This window comes from Tamandua tetradactyla, chromosome 6 (genome assembly GCF_023851605.1).
Source record: "Tamandua tetradactyla isolate mTamTet1 chromosome 6, mTamTet1.pri, whole genome shotgun sequence".
In the NCBI taxonomy this organism is placed as follows: domain Eukaryota; kingdom Metazoa; phylum Chordata; class Mammalia; order Pilosa; family Myrmecophagidae; genus Tamandua; species Tamandua tetradactyla.
The window spans coordinates 144,004,746-144,022,867 of NC_135332.1; the positions used below are offsets into that span (position 1 = coordinate 144,004,746).

The 18,122-nt window shown below is 36.1% G+C and overlaps 1 protein-coding gene across 6 annotated transcripts in view; it reads left to right on the plus strand.

Annotated features, from left to right (window-relative positions):
- Positions 1-18,122, plus strand: part of VPS13B (vacuolar protein sorting 13 homolog B) — a 1,000,970-nt gene that overhangs the window by 940,094 nt on the left and 42,754 nt on the right. For all 6 annotated transcript variants that reach the window (XM_077167321.1, XM_077167322.1, XM_077167317.1 and 3 more), the window contains 8 exons: positions 6,873-7,136; positions 7,776-7,859; positions 8,037-8,212; positions 8,688-8,858; positions 9,617-9,818; positions 10,928-11,116; positions 14,522-14,668; positions 17,159-17,442. In XM_077167321.1, coding sequence (XP_077023436.1) covers positions 6,873-7,136; positions 7,776-7,859; positions 8,037-8,212; positions 8,688-8,858; positions 9,617-9,818; positions 10,928-11,116; positions 14,522-14,668; positions 17,159-17,442 — 1,517 coding nt within the window. The remainder of the gene's footprint in view (positions 1-6,872; positions 7,137-7,775; positions 7,860-8,036; positions 8,213-8,687; positions 8,859-9,616; positions 9,819-10,927; positions 11,117-14,521; positions 14,669-17,158; positions 17,443-18,122) is intronic.

Below are 18,122 nucleotides of genomic sequence, written 5' to 3' on the forward strand. Positions count from 1 at the left end.
TTAAATCCTATCTTTTCTGTTATAACTCCTCCTTCTCCTTTGATCCTTTGCCAACTCCATAAGGATCTCAAAGATTGGTTAGAATTCTAAATTTTTCATGTTGAAAAGGGGTGTCAATAATATAGTACAGAGGGATGGAATTAGTTGTTATCTTGGAGTGGCTGGCCCCTCTGGGTTTTAGGACTTACCTAGTCAAGGAACCCTCTGGAGGTAATGGGTTTCGGGAAAGTAAACTTAGTGCATGAAGCTTTTATATAGTCTCAGTTAGAGCACTAGGTGTTCTTTAGAGTTAGTAAGCATGATGTTGGTTAGCAATATCTAGCTGAAGCTTTCATACCAGTAACCTCCAGAATAGCCTCTCAACTCTGTCTGAACTCTGTTCACCACTGATATCTTGTTTTGTTACCTTCCTTTTCCCCCTTTTGATCTGGAGGGCACTATTGATCCCATGGTTCCAGAGCCAAGCTCATCCCTGGGAATCATGTCCCACATTGTCAAGGAGACTTTCATCTCTGAACGTCATATCCTATATAGCAGGGAGGGCAATGATTTTACTTGCAGAGTTAGGCTTAGAGGGAGAAACTACATCTCAGCAACTAAAGAGGTTTCCTGAAAGTAACACTTAGGCATAATGATAGGTAGTCTTAGCTTCTTACTACAGAAATGAGTTTCATAAGGGCAAGCCTCAAAATCAAGGGCTTAGCCTATTTTTCTTGGGAGTCCCTAATGTTTAAGAGAGCACCAGGGATTTCCCAGATGGGAAAGTTTAATAGTTCCATATTTTGTCTCCAGTCTCTCAAGGGACTTTTTTTTTCTCTCTCTCTCTCTCTCGAGTTCCTCTCAATGAACTCTACCAATACTTTTCTTTTTTTAAGAAGCAAATCATTTTAATATACATAATCTCATCTAAATGGTCTTTTATAGTTTTCAGGGCATTATCACAGGCATTACGTTGTTTGAGATTTATGAAATCCACAGGCATTACGTTGTTTGAGACTTATAAAATCCATGTAAGAGCAGACATTTATTGAACAGGAATTAATGAATGGCTACTGTGTGCCAGGCACCATACAAATGTCAGGCAAACAAATAGTCACTGATCTCATAAAGCTTAGAATTTCCTGGCTATATTAGAGGAAGGTCAGGAGAGGGAAGTATCCCAGAAGCCAAGAAGAGCAAATGTTTCAAGGAAGAGGGAAGGGGTAATATTGCTAAATGCTAGTACGAGGAGTAATTTGTCCAGGCTTACACTGGGGGCTGTGATCTAGACCCTCTCTCTATGTTAATTGGAAACAAAAGCTCAGTCTAAGCAGATCAAATCCAAGGAAAGATTATTAGAAGGATACATAGATTTCGTCCTACCAATACTTTTTAATTATCAACCCTACAAGGCTTCATTCCCATTCTGGCCTCCCTGTATTTGGGTTGTTTAAATGATCTATCCAAACAGGTTGATTTAGATTGTGTTACAGAAAATTTCGGTTCTGGACACAGTAAACCTCTCTGCCTTTGATCTCATACTGTAGGTGAAGCTCTAGAGTACATACATTGTCATCGTTTGCCCTGTATTCCGATTTATCTTAGTCCCAACCAATTATTCAGTTATCTCTAATTGAAGCCTGATCTCTTCTTCAGTTACTTTAACTGTTACTATGTATAGCAATGCTGACTTTCAGAGCTGCAGAACTCCAGCTTTGAACCTTAGGTATCACAGAGATATTCAAAATTTCAGGGAAATACCAGCTTATGCACATATAGCTCAGTGTCTCAGAATGTGGAAATACATTTACAACTTCAGAGTAAGTATAGCTGCTATAAGAATTTACAATCTAGGCCCCAGTTTTATTATAAATATTTGCTGAAAGAAGGTATATCATATTCATTCTTTTGTTTTTGACTTATTTTGTTCAACACTTTGTCCTAAAATGTTCATTCAGTTCGTTTTGTGCCTCACAGTGTCATTATTTTTGTAGCCACACAATATTTCATCATGTATACACACACACACACACACACACACACACACACACACATACACACATATCACAGCTTGCCTTTCAGCTTCTCAGTCATTGTACCCTTCGGCCCCCTCCACCCACTGGGCATCATGGATAATGTCCAAAATAAAGAAACCATGTCTTACAGTGTGCTCACTTGTTTATAAAATCAGCAGCATTCTTAATTTCAGATTATTTTCATTGGTCCAAGGAGACAAAGAATCAATAAACACAGCCTCACCAAATATCAAACCTCCCATAATCTCTTGTTCCTCCCCCCAATAATTTATCCCAGGTATTGCTGTGGTATATTGCTGTCTTCCTATTAACTATAGACTATATCATGCAATATTAGTTTTCCTCTTATACCCCTCTATTATTGACTCTATACAAGATCAAAACTTTGAAGGAATTCGTGTAAGAACCTATTTATAATTAGAGTTAATAGGTGGGATATATGGCACTATACATCCCCTTTCAGTCACATTCACCTTCAATATAGCAATGTTACTTAACACCCCACCAGTTAGTTACTATCACTTCTGTCCATTACCTTACATTTAAGTTCAACCTCATTGAGTAATTTTTCCACCCTCTGTAGCTTCTGTGTACTTCCAGGTCCCATATATTATGCAGGGTACACCTTTGAGATTATCTTGACCAGAATCACCTTTACCAGAATCATAATAGCAAAATCATGCAATACCTATCATTTTGTGTCTAACTTATTTCATTCAGCATTATGTCCTCAAGGTTCATCCATATTGTTATGTACTTTGGGATCTCATTTTGAACACTAATCTTTTAAATAAGTAAAAATATATTTACCTCTCAACTTGTTCTAGTTTTCTGAGTTTTCAATTCAGGGATTATTTTAAATCTTAATATAAAGAGGGGTTCAAATCAGAACCAATAAAAAAATTTCCATACATTGAAAATTCAAGGACTGCCTTTAGTCATCCTTTCTGTAAATGTCAAATGGACATATATTAAGGCATCTGGTGCCAAATCACATTTCATGATTTATCCAAATATTGTTTGTACTTTTGAGTGTTAATAATCCTTTTCTGTGGGGGCGGCCTCACAATTTTATCTACTTTGCACTCTATTTGTAATAAATATTCTTAAAAAAAAAAATTGAATCTAACCAAATGGTAAAGAACTCTTTGGAGAACATTAATGAAGAATAGGTAGCCCTTACATTGCATTTACCTTTGAAAGAAAGGGTCATCTTCTTCCACAGAATCTGGGAGCATCCATTTTATATTCCCACCATCAAGGAAGGCACATATACATATAATTTATATTTTGAGTTTTAGCATTTCTTATCACTCGACAAGGGAGGTTGAGCTCTATATTTGGGCCATTTGTAAAACTTAACAGAGTGGTGAAATGTAGATTACAGCAATTCATTTAACCTATAATGAAGCAAATTGAAAGTATTTTTTCTTCTTAACTGAATCAGAATAATAGTTAAAGATTCTGCAGACCACCATGCCAACTTCAAACCAACTGATACATGTATCCAAGTTGTGGGAAACCTTTCTAATCAGTGTTTTTTCAGCTTTTTAGCTTCTTGTGTGTGTGTGTGTGTGTGTGTCTCGCTCACACACATACGCGTGCGCAAATAAGCAAAAATTTTAAATGGCTTTTTCAACTGGATGTAATTTTTATTGTCAGAGTAGATTAGCATTCACATTAGCTCTAGTTAAAGTACATCAGAAACCCAGAATTTGCTCAGTTCTTTGGCAAGCTTAGGTAAGAAGGTAGGAACCAAGTTTCCAGAAGACCTTCATGAATTTCTGCCTCCCTCGCATCTTGGCTTCTTTCCTTCTACCATACCTAGGTCTGGACGTTTGCAGACCACATCTACCCAATTATCAAGTCCCATTTGGGAAGTTTATATAACTTAACTACATTTAAAAGCCTTTGGAAAATGGAGAATTGGCTAAAGTTCGTTTTAACATGATTATTGGTTATCTAAACTCTGTCTTTCTTATACCCCTCACATTTTCCATTTAAATGAAAATTAACCACATATAAAATTTCTCAGGAACTTTGTACATTATACAACTACTATTCATGTACATATATTTGCTTCCATGTTTTCCATCCCTTCAATGAGGGAAACCTTACTCTCTAAAAATTTAAATGTATGCATGTATATGTGTGTGTATATGTACCTATACATACATTTTTAATCATGGTTAAGATATCATCTTCCAGTGCATCTGGTACTCTGGAATTATTTTATAATATCACTATTCTTTTTGGCACTGATCTAATAAGAGCTCTGAAACCTGCTAAGTAAAATCATATGTAGAAATCTTCAATACACATCTTTGTGGCTTTGGGGAAAGAAGGGAATTAGTGTGAAACCTAGACATGTGTATTAAAGAGAAACCCTACGTTAAAAAAATAATCAAGTAGTTGTCTTAAACTGCTAAATTAATCTTGAAATTCTAATCATCATTTAAAAAAAAAAAGGCATTGTAAGTTTGGCCACGTTGAAGAAAAGCAGACCTGCCCCCACTGAACCCTATACTGGAGGAGCCACGAAATGTCACCACTCTGACGAGTGGCCATTTTGGATTTTTCTTCATCTAAGTAGCCTTCCCTTCTGGGCCACTTTCAAGGATTTTCTTTTTATCAAAGTTGAAAACCTATTTATCGGGCTTTTTAGTTGAAAATGAAACTGTAAAAGCCCACCAAGAAGATCTTCATGTTTAATAAGTGAGTCCCAGATGGTTGTAAAGAATCTGTGGTTTCTGTGAGACACCGAAATTCTCTCCTAAATCTCGGGTCCAAAGTATCTGAAGTAAGAGTTGTGTGCATATATTGCCAGGCCTGGACACATCAAGAATTAGAACAGAGTTAAATACCATCTCAGAGCTTTCAAATATTTATTTAAAATTAGGCTGTACTTTGGCACTGTAAGACTTAATGAGTGTCTGGTAACTCCTAGCATACGCTAAAGAAAAGTTTTCCTGCTTATTTAGGGCTAATATAGTTCAGTTGATTCTTATGCTTATTACTGAAAAAACATAGCTTAAAAAGATGGCTAGAATACCTAGGGGAAATAACAGTTAAGCACAGCTTGCTTTTACGAATGTATTCCTTCTAAAGAAGATTTGAAAGAATAGACAGAATTGGAAAATAAAACTTTTAAAAAATGCAAAAATCCTCACTATTCAAATAATGCAAGTTAAAATGACATTTAATTTCTGATCTATTAATCTAGCAGGTTTGTTTTAGGTATGTGGTAGTTCATTCATAAGTTTTCAGCTCAGTGCTATATCTGCTTCTCTGCCATCCTCTTGGGTTTGCCTTGCTAGTCTCAAGATAGGTGCAAAAGCTATATATTCTCTCATATCATCTGCCATGACAGAAAAGGAAGGATTTCTCCCCCTTATCAAAGAGTAAAATCTTTCCCAGAGTCTTTTAGCAATCCCCTCTTTTCATATTATTAGCCAGAATAGAGTCCCATGTCTACCCCTAAACCAATCATTGGCAAAAGAAGAATGGGATTGCCGTGATTATCTTGTACCTGTTATGATATACCCTCTAGGATACAGAGGAGGGGTCCACCCTGCCTGAGTACTTTGCTGCCAAATTACGGTTTTTCACAGCAAGGGAAAAATAGGAGAAACCAGCTACTGGGAAGGGAACCCATGGTATATGCTACATTTATATTATGATGGGTAGACTTCATTCTCTTTTTCTTTTTATAGTTTCTACGTTCTCTTCAATGGGTTGGCATTAATTTTATGAAAGGCATACTGTCAGGGTAATTATCAACACAGAATCTGAGCAAACTGTAACAGAAGACAAGTTATTCAACATTTCTGTGGGTCCATTTTCTCCTCGGTAATAAGAGGACTCCTAGTAGTGCCTGTCTCACAAGGCTACTGTGAGAACGAGAGAGTTAATTTACAAAATGCTTACAGCTGTAAGTATAATATGTAGATTTGTAATTATTGGTGTTTTACAATCAGAAAAAAAAATGTTACAAATAAAGGGCATCCCATATGTGAAAGTCCCATTTTCCCTATCATGATAAATATTCATATCACAGAAGGATTTTGATTTCTAAAACGATTCACTGCAAAAGAATAAAGTTACATTATCTTTACAATTTCATCCAATTTAAGAAATATCCCTTAATACCCTATCATATATCATCTGTGATGTTAGCTGTGATATTAGTTGGATAATCCATTGATAGTTCTGTGCTTTATAAAGATAAATACTCCTGCAATATAGAAAAATCTGAATAAAATATATTTAGGTAAAAACCTATCCCAGCTAAAGATCATTTATAGTATCAATTTATATAGAGATTTCCTATTGGATTAGAGTGCACTAAGTCCCTGGAAATCAGCTTCAAGGAATAGCTTCAAGCAAAACACTTTTTCCTGATTCACCTCCAGATCCATTGTCCCTTCTTCTCCAGCCCCTTCACTGCTTCTGCCCTGAATCTGCCTTTAAAATATTGATCCTTTAACAGGTTTGAGCCTCTGCCCCCTTTTCTAGCTAAACACTCTTCTGTGGTATACATTTGCAAGACTTTTCCTTCTCTCCATCCCCACCTTTTCTCTTAAGGACCTGACCTGTATTTCTAGGCGCCAGACTGCCCAGGCACCAGACTGCCCAGTGGGTCTTGCCTGCCCTTTGAATACTGCAAACTCAACATGACCCAAGCAAAATCCATTCTCTCCTTCCAAACTTCTTTTTCTTTCTTATATTCTCTAGTTAATCAAATGATTTCATTTTCTTTCCATTAATAACAACATAATTTACTCTGTGTGAACTATTACAAATTTCCAGTTAAGGAAGTCTGAATTGGTGAGGCTTTCTTTATTCATTGTCTTTTAGATTATCATCTGTGGAAGACAGATCATCTGTAGCTACTTGTCTCAAAGCATAGAACTAAAAGTCGTTCAGCATTACATTGGTCAAGATGGACAAACTGTGATCCGAGAACATTTTAACTGCCTCACAGCCAAACAGAAATTGCCCTCATATGTACTAGAAAATAGTGAACTGACAGAGTTGTGTGTGAAGGCTAAAGGAGATGAAGATTGGTCAAGAGATGTGTGCCTGGAATCCAAGGTCCCTGAGTATAGCATTGCCATTCAGGTATGATTAGTAGCACAATCCAGAATAGAATGACTTTAAAATTTAAATTTTCTCTATGTATTGTTTACTGTATATAGCACTTAATTTATTAAAATCAATACATACAAACGTGTGGAACTCTGAAATAACACTGGAAGGCCTTTTTTTCCCCTTCCCCTAACAACATATTTGCATTGGTTCCAGTGTTCTTGCAGTTGAGCCTCTACCCCTCTCAGGTAGAAGTGGGTTATATCTTAAAAAGATTCTGATTCACCAGTGTATGAGTGGTTGATCCTCCCTATTAGAGAATTCTATAATAGTCTGTTGGTTTTTTACTTCTTCCTCAATTTCTACCATCATCACTTTCATTCCCGTAAAGAACAAACCCTCTCTTTCATTCTTCTACTCAGTTTTAGATCACTCTCTCTCCTCACATAAATCCCTTTGTGTTTGTTAAAAGAATTGGCCCCATCAACTCAGTGTATATTCACCATTTGCCATAATGAAGTCTGTTTTTGCTTAGTTGTACTTATTTTGTAATGTTTTTTCCTATAACTTTAAACTTTTTTTAGCCTCCAAACTGATAATATATCTGTGCCTTATTTGATTAATTAGTAAATTGTTTAGTATTTAATAGGACCTTTTCTATCTTATATGCAGGTACCATCTTCAAACAGTTCCATAATTTATGTCTGGTGTACAATTTTGACTTTAGAACCCAATTCTCAAGTACAGCAACGAATGGTAAGTGTTTTCCAATCCTGAAATATGGTATATGACTCTGCCCTTTCCTTTTCTGAAATAAATTAAGGTCAGAGTGACCCAGGGAAAAGATTTATTACTAGTTTGTTTCAGCATCAAACAGCTGGAATCCTGCAACAAAGCAAATATGAAAGTTGTTCTGTCCTTTTATTTTTATAGATTGTGTTCAGCCCTCTTTTTATCATGAGGAGTCATCTTCCAGACCCCATTATCATACATTTGGAGAAAAGGAGTCTGGGATTGAGCGAAACACAAATTATTCCAGGAAAAGGGCAGGAAAAACCACTGCAAAACATAGAACCTGACCTTGTACATCACCTAACATTTCAAGCAAGGTACTGAAAAAATCCCTACATCTTCCTAAAAGAAATTCAGTAGAATAGTAATGTTGTGCTATTCAGTAAGGTAAAATGGAAGTTTTTGTAGGATTTATTTTATGAAAATGTTATTTTTTGACTGCCTACCTAGTGTTCTTTTGTTCTAATCTGTAGTTATAAATAAAATTCAGACACCTCTCAATAAGTTTAGATATAATCAAGAGAGATCATACTGAAAACATAATTGACACATGATTTCTGTAATGGAAGAAGAGATGAATAGATGTCTCACCCAAACACCAATGGGAGGAAGAAGAGGAAATGCCAGTGCCAGGGCCCACCATCATGCAGAAACTACATCATCGGTCCCTCAATCACCAACAGTTGACTCAATACCCCCAAAAAGCGCATATAATATAAACATATTATTATGTAAAGCAGTAAACAATTTTAGAAATCTGATATTTATCCTTGTTTTTTCTCTGTTTCATAGAGAAGATGATGATCCTTCAGATTGTGCTGTTCCCATCTCTACATCCCTCATTAAGCAAATAGCTACTAAGATATACCCTGGAGGCACAGTTAATCAGATCCTTGCAGAATTCTATGGGCCAGAAAAGTCCCTTCAAACCGTGTGGCCCTATAATAAAAAGGATTCCAGCAGGTAATGGTTTTCTTTTTCTTTTTCTTACTAATTTTGTGCAACATTAAGAAATACATTATTATAAACAACAACAACAAAAAAAACTATTTTAGCTAAAATAAATACCATATAATGGTTTGGTTTTTTATTAGCTCACAATTTCAGAGACTAAAAGGCTTGCTTCCAGAATCAGTATCTTCTGTCTGGCTGACAATCTTTGCAGTTCCTTGGCTTCTCTGTCGCATGGCAGTGCACATGGCAGTGTTGTCTTCTTTCTCTTCCGAGTTTCATTGACTTGCATCTTCTGACTGTTCCCCATGGCTTCTCTCTCTGTGTCCAGTTTCCTTTGCCTATAAGGACTTCAACCATATTGGATTAAGGCATGCCTTCATTCAGATGGGGCACACGTTAATAACATCTTCAAAGGTCCTGTTTACAAATGGGTTCAAATCCACCTGAGCATGCTTTTTTCAGGGGATGTGATTCAGTCCTCAACAGATGCCATGAAGGACGTTTTTTATAAAAAGGTATTTGCATGTATTTTTCGGATTCTGGCCTTTTATCATCTGGTAGGTATATTTGGTAGATTTTTTTTACTCATGATCTAGAACATAATTGCATGAAAAGTTGCTTCCTCTTGGATGCAAATTCAGCATCGGATGATCCTGGTCTGACGAGGTATCTTGCAGAAGCATTGTGTCTGGAATCCTTAAACATAATTCATGAATATTAAAATCATCATATTTCATTGAATCTCTAAAATGTGGTACTTGGAACAGGAATGAACAACTGAGTCAGTGGGATAGCCCAATGCAAGTGAAGCTGTCAGTTTGGAAGCCATATGTTAAAACCCTGTTGATAGAACTTTTACCGTGGGCCCTGCTTATCAGTCAATCCAAATGGGATCTCTGGCTGTTTGAAGGAGAAAAGATTGTTCTACAGGTTCCTGCTGGCAAAATTATCATCCCTCCTAATTTTCAGGTACTGTTAATTAAATAACTATTTTAATTAATATGTATTATTTTCTCTCAACAACAAGCTTTTTTTCTGAGCTTGCATGTATGTTCTTAATGTATGGATCAGTTGTGTAAAACGAGCTCTCTTCTTAGATGCATACATAAGAAATGTTGAATGTTCTTTGAAAGTCACATTTCAGATGTCTTATTCTTCCCATCAGCAGTATTCACACTTGAGTGTTCATCAAACGTGATAACTCGTGCTAGTTACATTCATTTCTGTTGTATACGGGATGTTTGACAAGCATTGATATCAGCCTGCCCCAGATAAGTTAAGGATATAGAGCCGTAATGTATGCTAACCGACTCTCTCGATGATGTTTGCAGTTCTTATAGAAATTCTCTGAGATCTGCAAAATGGGTAGGAATTGAGGATTTCTGAGCAACCGTTTTTGTTATAGCTTCCTTTCCTTTATAAGTGGACTTTGATGTACATAATCATGAATATCTACCCAGGTGTTGATAATGACCATGTGGAGTCATTACTAATACACGGAGAAAACCCAATTGCAAAACAAAACTTAACAGGAGGACTTTAAATTCCGTCACTAGAGAACTTCATAAGGCCATGTCAAGAACATACATAAATCTATAAGAAAATAGAATGAAAGGAATTCCCAAATAAAATGTTTTCCTAATACAGAACAGTTTTATAAACATCTTTGTTCAATTGCATTATTCATTTTCCTTTTTTTCTTTTTTAGTAATCAGATGTTACCTTATGGAATTGAAATGTTGACCTACATGGGCTTAATGTCTCATATTATTCTCTTGTCAAATGAGATAAAGCCTTCAGTTTTTTAGGCTTTGCTATGTACAGTATAATCACAGTTTGAGGAGCGGGGTTGTTTTTCTCCTCCCATAAACGTAAATTTCATTGTGAATTATAAAAGACAATGGGAGCTAAAAATAAAATGTGTGTTGCCATTATAAAAAATAATAATAGAATTAGAAAATAAAGGGATTTGGTTGACTTAGTAGACAGATTATATAATATAAAAAATTCCTGAGGATTGAGGTAAAAAATATCAAAGTTAAGAGAAATACTTTGTAATTGAGGCATTATTTTTCCAGGAAGCTTTTCAAATTGGAATATACTGGGCAGATACAAACACTGTGCACAAATCAGTAGCAATTAAACTGGTCCATAACCTGACATCTCCAAAGTGGAAAGATGGAGGTAATGGTGAAGTTGTGACACTGGACGAAGAAGGGTTTGTTGACGCTGAAATAAGGCTTGGTGCTTTCCCAGGACATCAGAAGGTATGATCTAAGTCTCTGGGGAAAATAGCATGCCATCCTCTTAACCTGTTTAATATCAGTTTACCTTTTCTTTTTTTTAATCCCTTTTTGGTATTATTTGTTCTAAACAATCTATAACAGTAAAACATTTGATTTCTTAACTTCTTAGCCCTGTCTATTTTCCAGAGTTTTTTTTTCCTGTATCAGTGATAAAAGCTATATCACATCATTTATCCAGTAACTGCTCTATTTCAGAACACTCAGCAGTCACTTAATTTATATGTGGGGGAAAAATGAACTTATTCCAAAATATCCACAAATTAGACTTGGGCTCCTTTTTTAGAGCAGAAAGTAGAGTTTCTAGCATTCTGAACGCTGATTGCAAGGACAGAGGCTCCTTACTGCAGCGAAGCCTAGAGTCCTGGAAAGGGCATGCTGAGCAAAATAATGTGAATCAATTCTAATTTTCCTGTAGTACCAATGTTATAAGAAGGAGTTATGCTTTTCAACAGGGGCCGGGTACCCATCTTTTTAGAGCTATGAATATAAGAAACATATTTAAGTCAGTTATTTAAATGAAAATGGTGTGTTCTATCTTGCATAAATCTTTTCAAAAGTCTATGAAAACCAGTGAAGCTGAATAATACAGTAAATAATAACATTAAATTTTATGTATGAAAGTACATTATCACAGTATAACATGTAGAATTCTGATGGTGTATTTCTAATATCTTCATTATTTTAGCTGTTCCAAATAAAAAAAAAAGTAAGGGGGATACTTTATCAGAGCTGTAGTATTCAGAATGACTTTTCTCTGGGAAAAGTTAGATTTGACAGGCATCTTTGAAGAGAAAATTAAGGGTTATTTGGTGGCTTTTTAAGAAATAAATTTCTCAGATACAAAGAAGTTGGTCTTTCTTTAGTATTCAAGGCTGGTATCCATTTCCTTAAAGTTGTCTGGGCAACACATGTTTATGCTGTCCTGGCCAAAGTACTGTAATGTGGTTGTAAATGGCACAGAGCCTGTAAGCATGAATTACCCAAAGTTGAATAGTTGTAAGTTGAGAACCACCATCAAAACCTGGGGAAAAATGTTATAATATATAGTCAAACATCCAACACCTCTAGCAAAATCTCTTCCCTACTATATTCAGCACCTCACAAAGTGGCCACAGAAAATACTGAAAAAATGTTGAAGGAATGAATGGACTGTTGGAAAATATATCAATATCTCATCATCTTTTAGTAGTGTTGTCCAGCTTTTTGTTCTCAGGATCTCTTTACACTCTTAAAAAGTAATCAGAAAAAAATTAATAATCAGGATCTCAAAGGCCTTTTGTGTCTGTGGATTATAGCGGTTGATATTTAGCAAATTAGAAATTAAAATAAAAATTTTAAGACACAAGAATATGCAAGCACATATTCTATTAGCTATCAGAGCAGTGACATCATCCACATGTCATATAGCCTCTGGAAAACTTCACTGTATACTCATCAGAAAATTGTAGTGTAAAACACAAAAACATCATAGTATTGTTATAAAAATAGTTTTGACTCTGGGATCTTCTGAGAGCATCTTAGAGGCACTCTACTCCAGAGGTCCCTGGACCACAATTTGAGAACCACTGGCCTTATAACAATTCTCACATTGATTTAATATTAGAAATATTGGGATATTAGATTATTAGAATTTATCACTTGAATATTCATAAGCGAATTTCATTATCATTCAGTTAATAATATAATTCTGCTTAAAAAAAAAGGGTGGAGACCAGATTTTCCTTTCATTTAAAGCAGCTCTAGCAGTAGCTTATTAAAAAGAATAATAAAAATGCAATAGAGAGACCAGGAGAATGAAGATGGAAGTCAGTTGACTCAAGAGATTAGGCCATTGTATTGGAAGAAGAGTGAAAAAGTAGAAGCTAAATTACAAGAGATCAGTGAGTAAAAATGCAATGGCTTTAGGGATGTTTGACTAGGAAGGAAAAGATGGACCAGTAGATTGAGGGAGATAAATTAGATTTGTTTTTGTTTTTTATTAAAGAGAAGAAAAAGAAGAGTAGCCAGGAACTCAAAACCATTGTCTATTTAACTTGCTCTTGATGTAATTCCTGCCAGCAGACAAAAAGAAAGGAAGCTCTCATAAAACTTACATGGCGTTGAATGGTAATAGCAGATGTCACTAAACTCCACTAAACACCTGAGAATGTAATATGAATTTATGGAACTGATAGCTATAAGCCTTCCCCCAAGTAATAGTAGGGAAGTCAAATCCTATTGCAGGATCTTTTTTTCAGACAATAAGATTCATTGCTCTTAAAATAGTACTTTCTTTTCTTCTAAGGTAGACATCAATACAATTAAATCTAGCAAATATTGACTAAGCATTTACTGTTTTAGCCATGATGCATCAGAAACAGATTTTTTAAATAAAATTCTTAGAACTTTTTTTCTTAGATCCAATCTTTTGAATCATGGTAAAGCAACTAAAAGAAAAAAAAAGTGTTTCCAAATTTCAGTGCAGCAATTCTTGTAGAAAATGTATTGATCAGCAATGTGGCATTTTGGAAATTACCTGAGCTTGGAGTTCAAAGAATCTGTGCTCCGATCCTGACTTTACCACATACTAGATATGTATGTATCTTTAGGCAAGTAACAGTTTCTCTGTGCATTTGTTCCTCATAAAAAATGGAAAAATAATGAGTTGATTCATGTAATGGCTAAGAGGAAGACCCTAAAGCCAGACTGTGTCGGTTCCTGTTCTGACTAGCCCATCTTTAGCTTTGTGACCTTGGGCAAGTTCCTATTCTGTAAAATGAGGATAATAGTAAATACTCCATGTAGGTGATTATGTGAGTTAATATGCATAAAGTATTTATAACACGTGAAACACAAGAAAGCACGTTTTGAGAATCAATTTCATTTTCTTCTTCTTCATGACCAATATTAACGTTCCTAGAGCTTCAGTACACAGATAATAGGCATCAAGTGAGTTAGCTGCTATAAGGAACATGGTGAAGAGGATAAGAAAATCCAGTTGAGTCCTTCATGTTGAGAAAAATTAGTAGTGTCTGTTTATATACAAGTGCTTTATAAATAAGTATTTTGTGCAGTAGTTGGTGAAATAACTTGAAAACAAGTCTCTATGTGACACTACACAGGAGCAGCAAATTAAGTGGTTTGCTGAAGTACCCTGTTTTCTTAATGAATTACCTATAACCATGGTGACCATTTAATTTTTGTCCAAATCTTGACATTCTCAGAATGAAAGGGGACTCTATTAAATAATTGCTCTGGAACAAAAGATAAAATTGGAACTATCCTGGGTAAATAAATTGTTAAAATAATGTTTTTAAAACAACAGAAGTAATTTTTATATACCTAGTACTATTTTTTAAATTACTCTTTTCTTCAATTTTCTTGCAGTTATGTCAGTTCTGTATTTCTTCCATGGTACAGCAAGGTATACAGATTATTCAGATTGAAGACAAGACTACAATAATCAATAATACACCATACCAGATATTTTATAAACCACTGTTGTCTGTTCCTGATCTCCATTCTGGAAAAGAGGTAAGGAAATCAGAATATGATTGTTTTACCTTAGTTTTGATACATTAAAAATTAATAGATAAGCTTTTTTAAACCTAGAACAAATAAAAAGCTCACCCCGAATATAGGAAAAGAGAAATCCATTTATTTTTGCTTTAATTAAAAACATGGATGTCATGGACAGTGCTTCCAAGGTAAAGGAGCAGAAACCCTAAAAAGCAGCAGCTCCTGACACCCTGTGGATTAGTTTTGCTTGAACCACATCTGTTCAGAGGCTGTAGCATAGTCCTCTAGCATACTCACTAAAACCCACACTGGCAGAGAAGTGGTCCTAAGAGTGGTTCACAAGTCTCATGTAAAAGAACATCTGCCTCACAGGCTGTAGGGCCTGGCACAGCCCTGCAGACAGAAGGCTGGGATCTAAACCTAGCCATGGGTTGGGAACACTGAAGCTCTGTGTCTACCAGGGCTGTGAAAACATACCATCTCATTTTATAGTAACATCTCAGTGGCAGAATATGCTGAAAATAAGTCCAAGAATGCTCAGAGGGATTTTTTCATTTTATTCTTCATACAAGTAAAATGAACAGTCATATTTTAAGAGAGTAAGGAGAGATTTTAAAAAGACTTAAAACCAGAATTTACCAGTTGTATGTATGCTGTTGTTTTACGCTGTTGAAACTATCGTACAAGAAAATATTACCTTTCTTTACCTTGTATGCACTTATAATCATTCCTTACTTTCAGTTCCTAAAAAAAAGTATATTGAAATGATCAAATAGAATGAGTCTTTTATTTTTAACTTTACAATGTGTTCCAAATTTACATAACCGTCAGAACAGTGGAATTTCACCAAAGTGTTGATGAAATGAATAGGTACCCAAAAGTACCCAGTTGATTGTCCAGTTGGACAATAGAGGTCAACAATATCTGTAGAGGATTATGACAAGCAGGAAATCAGTCTGTGTCCTAATAATTCTCCTGCTTCTCCCCATGGGCTCTCTGTGACAAGGGGTTGGGGCTTTCCACACTGACATTCCCTCATTTGTAAAATGAGCATAAGCATGTGTTCCTTGCAGGGTTTTTTGTGAAGATTAAGTGAGATAATAAAAGTAAAAATAATAGGCCCTCAGTAGCTATTTGTAGCTAGCATTAACCACAATATCAACATCACAAAGAACTCCTGGTTTGCTTGACTTCTTGGAGAGAACAGGGAGGCCCAGGTTTTTCCCTCAAGTTGAGGAGTGTCCCTTTTTCAACCCTGATCCTACTTGAGGCAGATGTGGAATTTTTTAAAAGCACGACAGTCACAAGGCTTTCAGGAGACTGTGGATAGTGAGAAAAACACCTAGCTGGGAAACCGGAAACCTGGCTTGTGGCCACACTTTGCCACTGCCTGGCATTCTGACTTAGGGCTAGTCATCAACACTCTGGACAGCATTTTCCTTGACTCTAAAAGAGGAGATTCAAATAAGTTATCTCTACAGGTCCTTTGTAAGTCTAAAATTCTGAAATCATCTAATATGCCAGAACCCTTATGGATTTCCATCTGAAGATTGGAATCAGAGCTTCCTTATCCCTCGGGATGAGCGTTAAACAGAACTTATTTTCTGACTTCCCATAGCAGGATCTCTTCTTCCCAAGTTCCCTCAGGGTGCCACACCCTTTGAGTAGGGCAGTACTTGTCTGAAAAGACTCCTTCGCTGGTATGTGGCCTTTATACTTCCACAGTGTCTGGATTTTCGCAATATCTGGCGGTAATGAAAACTTTGCATCACCTTTTAAATCACCCCAGCCCTATCATTATGCCCATGAAAGCAGATGCTGTTCTGACTGCTTATAATGTCACATCCCTGACATGGCCACTCCTGAGAATACGTGGTCAATTTTGTTTGTTAACGCTGCTGGAAATGCGATATACCAGAAATGGGTTGGCTTTTATACAGGGAATTTATTAAGTTATACGTTTACAGTTCTAAGGCCATAAAAATGTCCAAACTAAGGCATCCAGGAAAAGATACCTTGACACAAGAAATGCCGATGGGTCTGGAACACCTCTGTCCAGAGGTGGAGCTTCCCATAGCTGGGAAGACACCAGTGGCTGGTGTCTGCTGGTTCTGTGGCTTCTAGTTTCAAACAGCTTCCTAGGGGGCGTTTTCCTTCTGCATTTCCAAACGTTTCTGTCTGTGTCAGCTCTGAAGCTTTTAGCAAAATGTTTCCCTCTTAAAGGATTCCAGTAAGTGACCTACCTTAAATGTGTGGAGACATATCTCTACTTAATCAGAAGGTCCCACCCATAATTGGGTGGGTGACATCTATCTCCATGGAAACAATTTAATCAAAAAACTCCCACCCAACAATATTGAATTAGGATTAAAGAACATGGTTTTTCTGGGGTACACAGTTTCAAATTGGTACAGTGATTTGGTTTCTTAGCTGTGCTTTAAAGAGTTTAACTCCATTGTATTACTACAGTAATTGTGTTATCTCTATATTCTTTTCTTTTTTCAGTATTTTCATGTTCCCGACAGTGCCACTTTTAGCATTTGCCCAGATGCAGATCAGTCTGCTGTGAAATCCAGCTCCCTTCCTTGCTGGGACTTAATGCCTGACATCAGTCAGTCAGCATTGGATGCATCATTGCTTCAGAAACACATCTTGCTGGGCTTTTCTCCTGCTGTAGGTGCTGACAGCTCACAGTTCTGGAGCCTGCCAGCTATAGTTAGACAAGAGTTTCCCAGGCAGAGTGTGGCAGTGCCCTTCAGGAATTATAGAGAAAATGGATTCTGTACCAGGTATTTTACATATATGTGAATGACTGTCTGTGCTGGTTGGTGGAGCTGTTCATTGATATGCTTAGAAGGACAGGAGAATAGTTGCTCACCATATGTAAAATTAGGTTTTTCTTTTATGCTTAGTGGCTTCTAGACATTTTATACAATTGATCAATTGTTACGATCACATATCAACACATATGATAACTTATGAGATTCTCCCTTATGTAGCTTTATACTGTGGGGAAAATTGCAGCAATTGTGCTGTAGAATGGCAATATATTAGAAATGAAAGATCAACTTCTTTAACGACTTCTGGCCTCTGTAAAATGTTGAGAAATATGGGTTGAAATATGAGAAAGTCAAATTGGAAAACCTTTCTCTTTTCCCATTTTTAATTTTTCTTCAGACTGGAATTTTTCTTTAAGAAGTCATTGAGAGAGCTATAACTTAGACAAATACAAGTCACAGAAGACTATTCTCTGGTTGTTACTGAACACAAGTTACTTTAACTATTAATTACAAGTCATTCAAATAACAACCTCAGGATCAAGCCAGAGACATGTAATGGTTTGTTCAAACTGGACTTACATTTTATGGTGGTTTTACACACACTAAGTCCTTTCTGTAGCTGTCAGGAATAACCTACGTATGGTATATGTAACAGCTGCAAAAGGAAACATCTTGAGACCTGTGAGAGG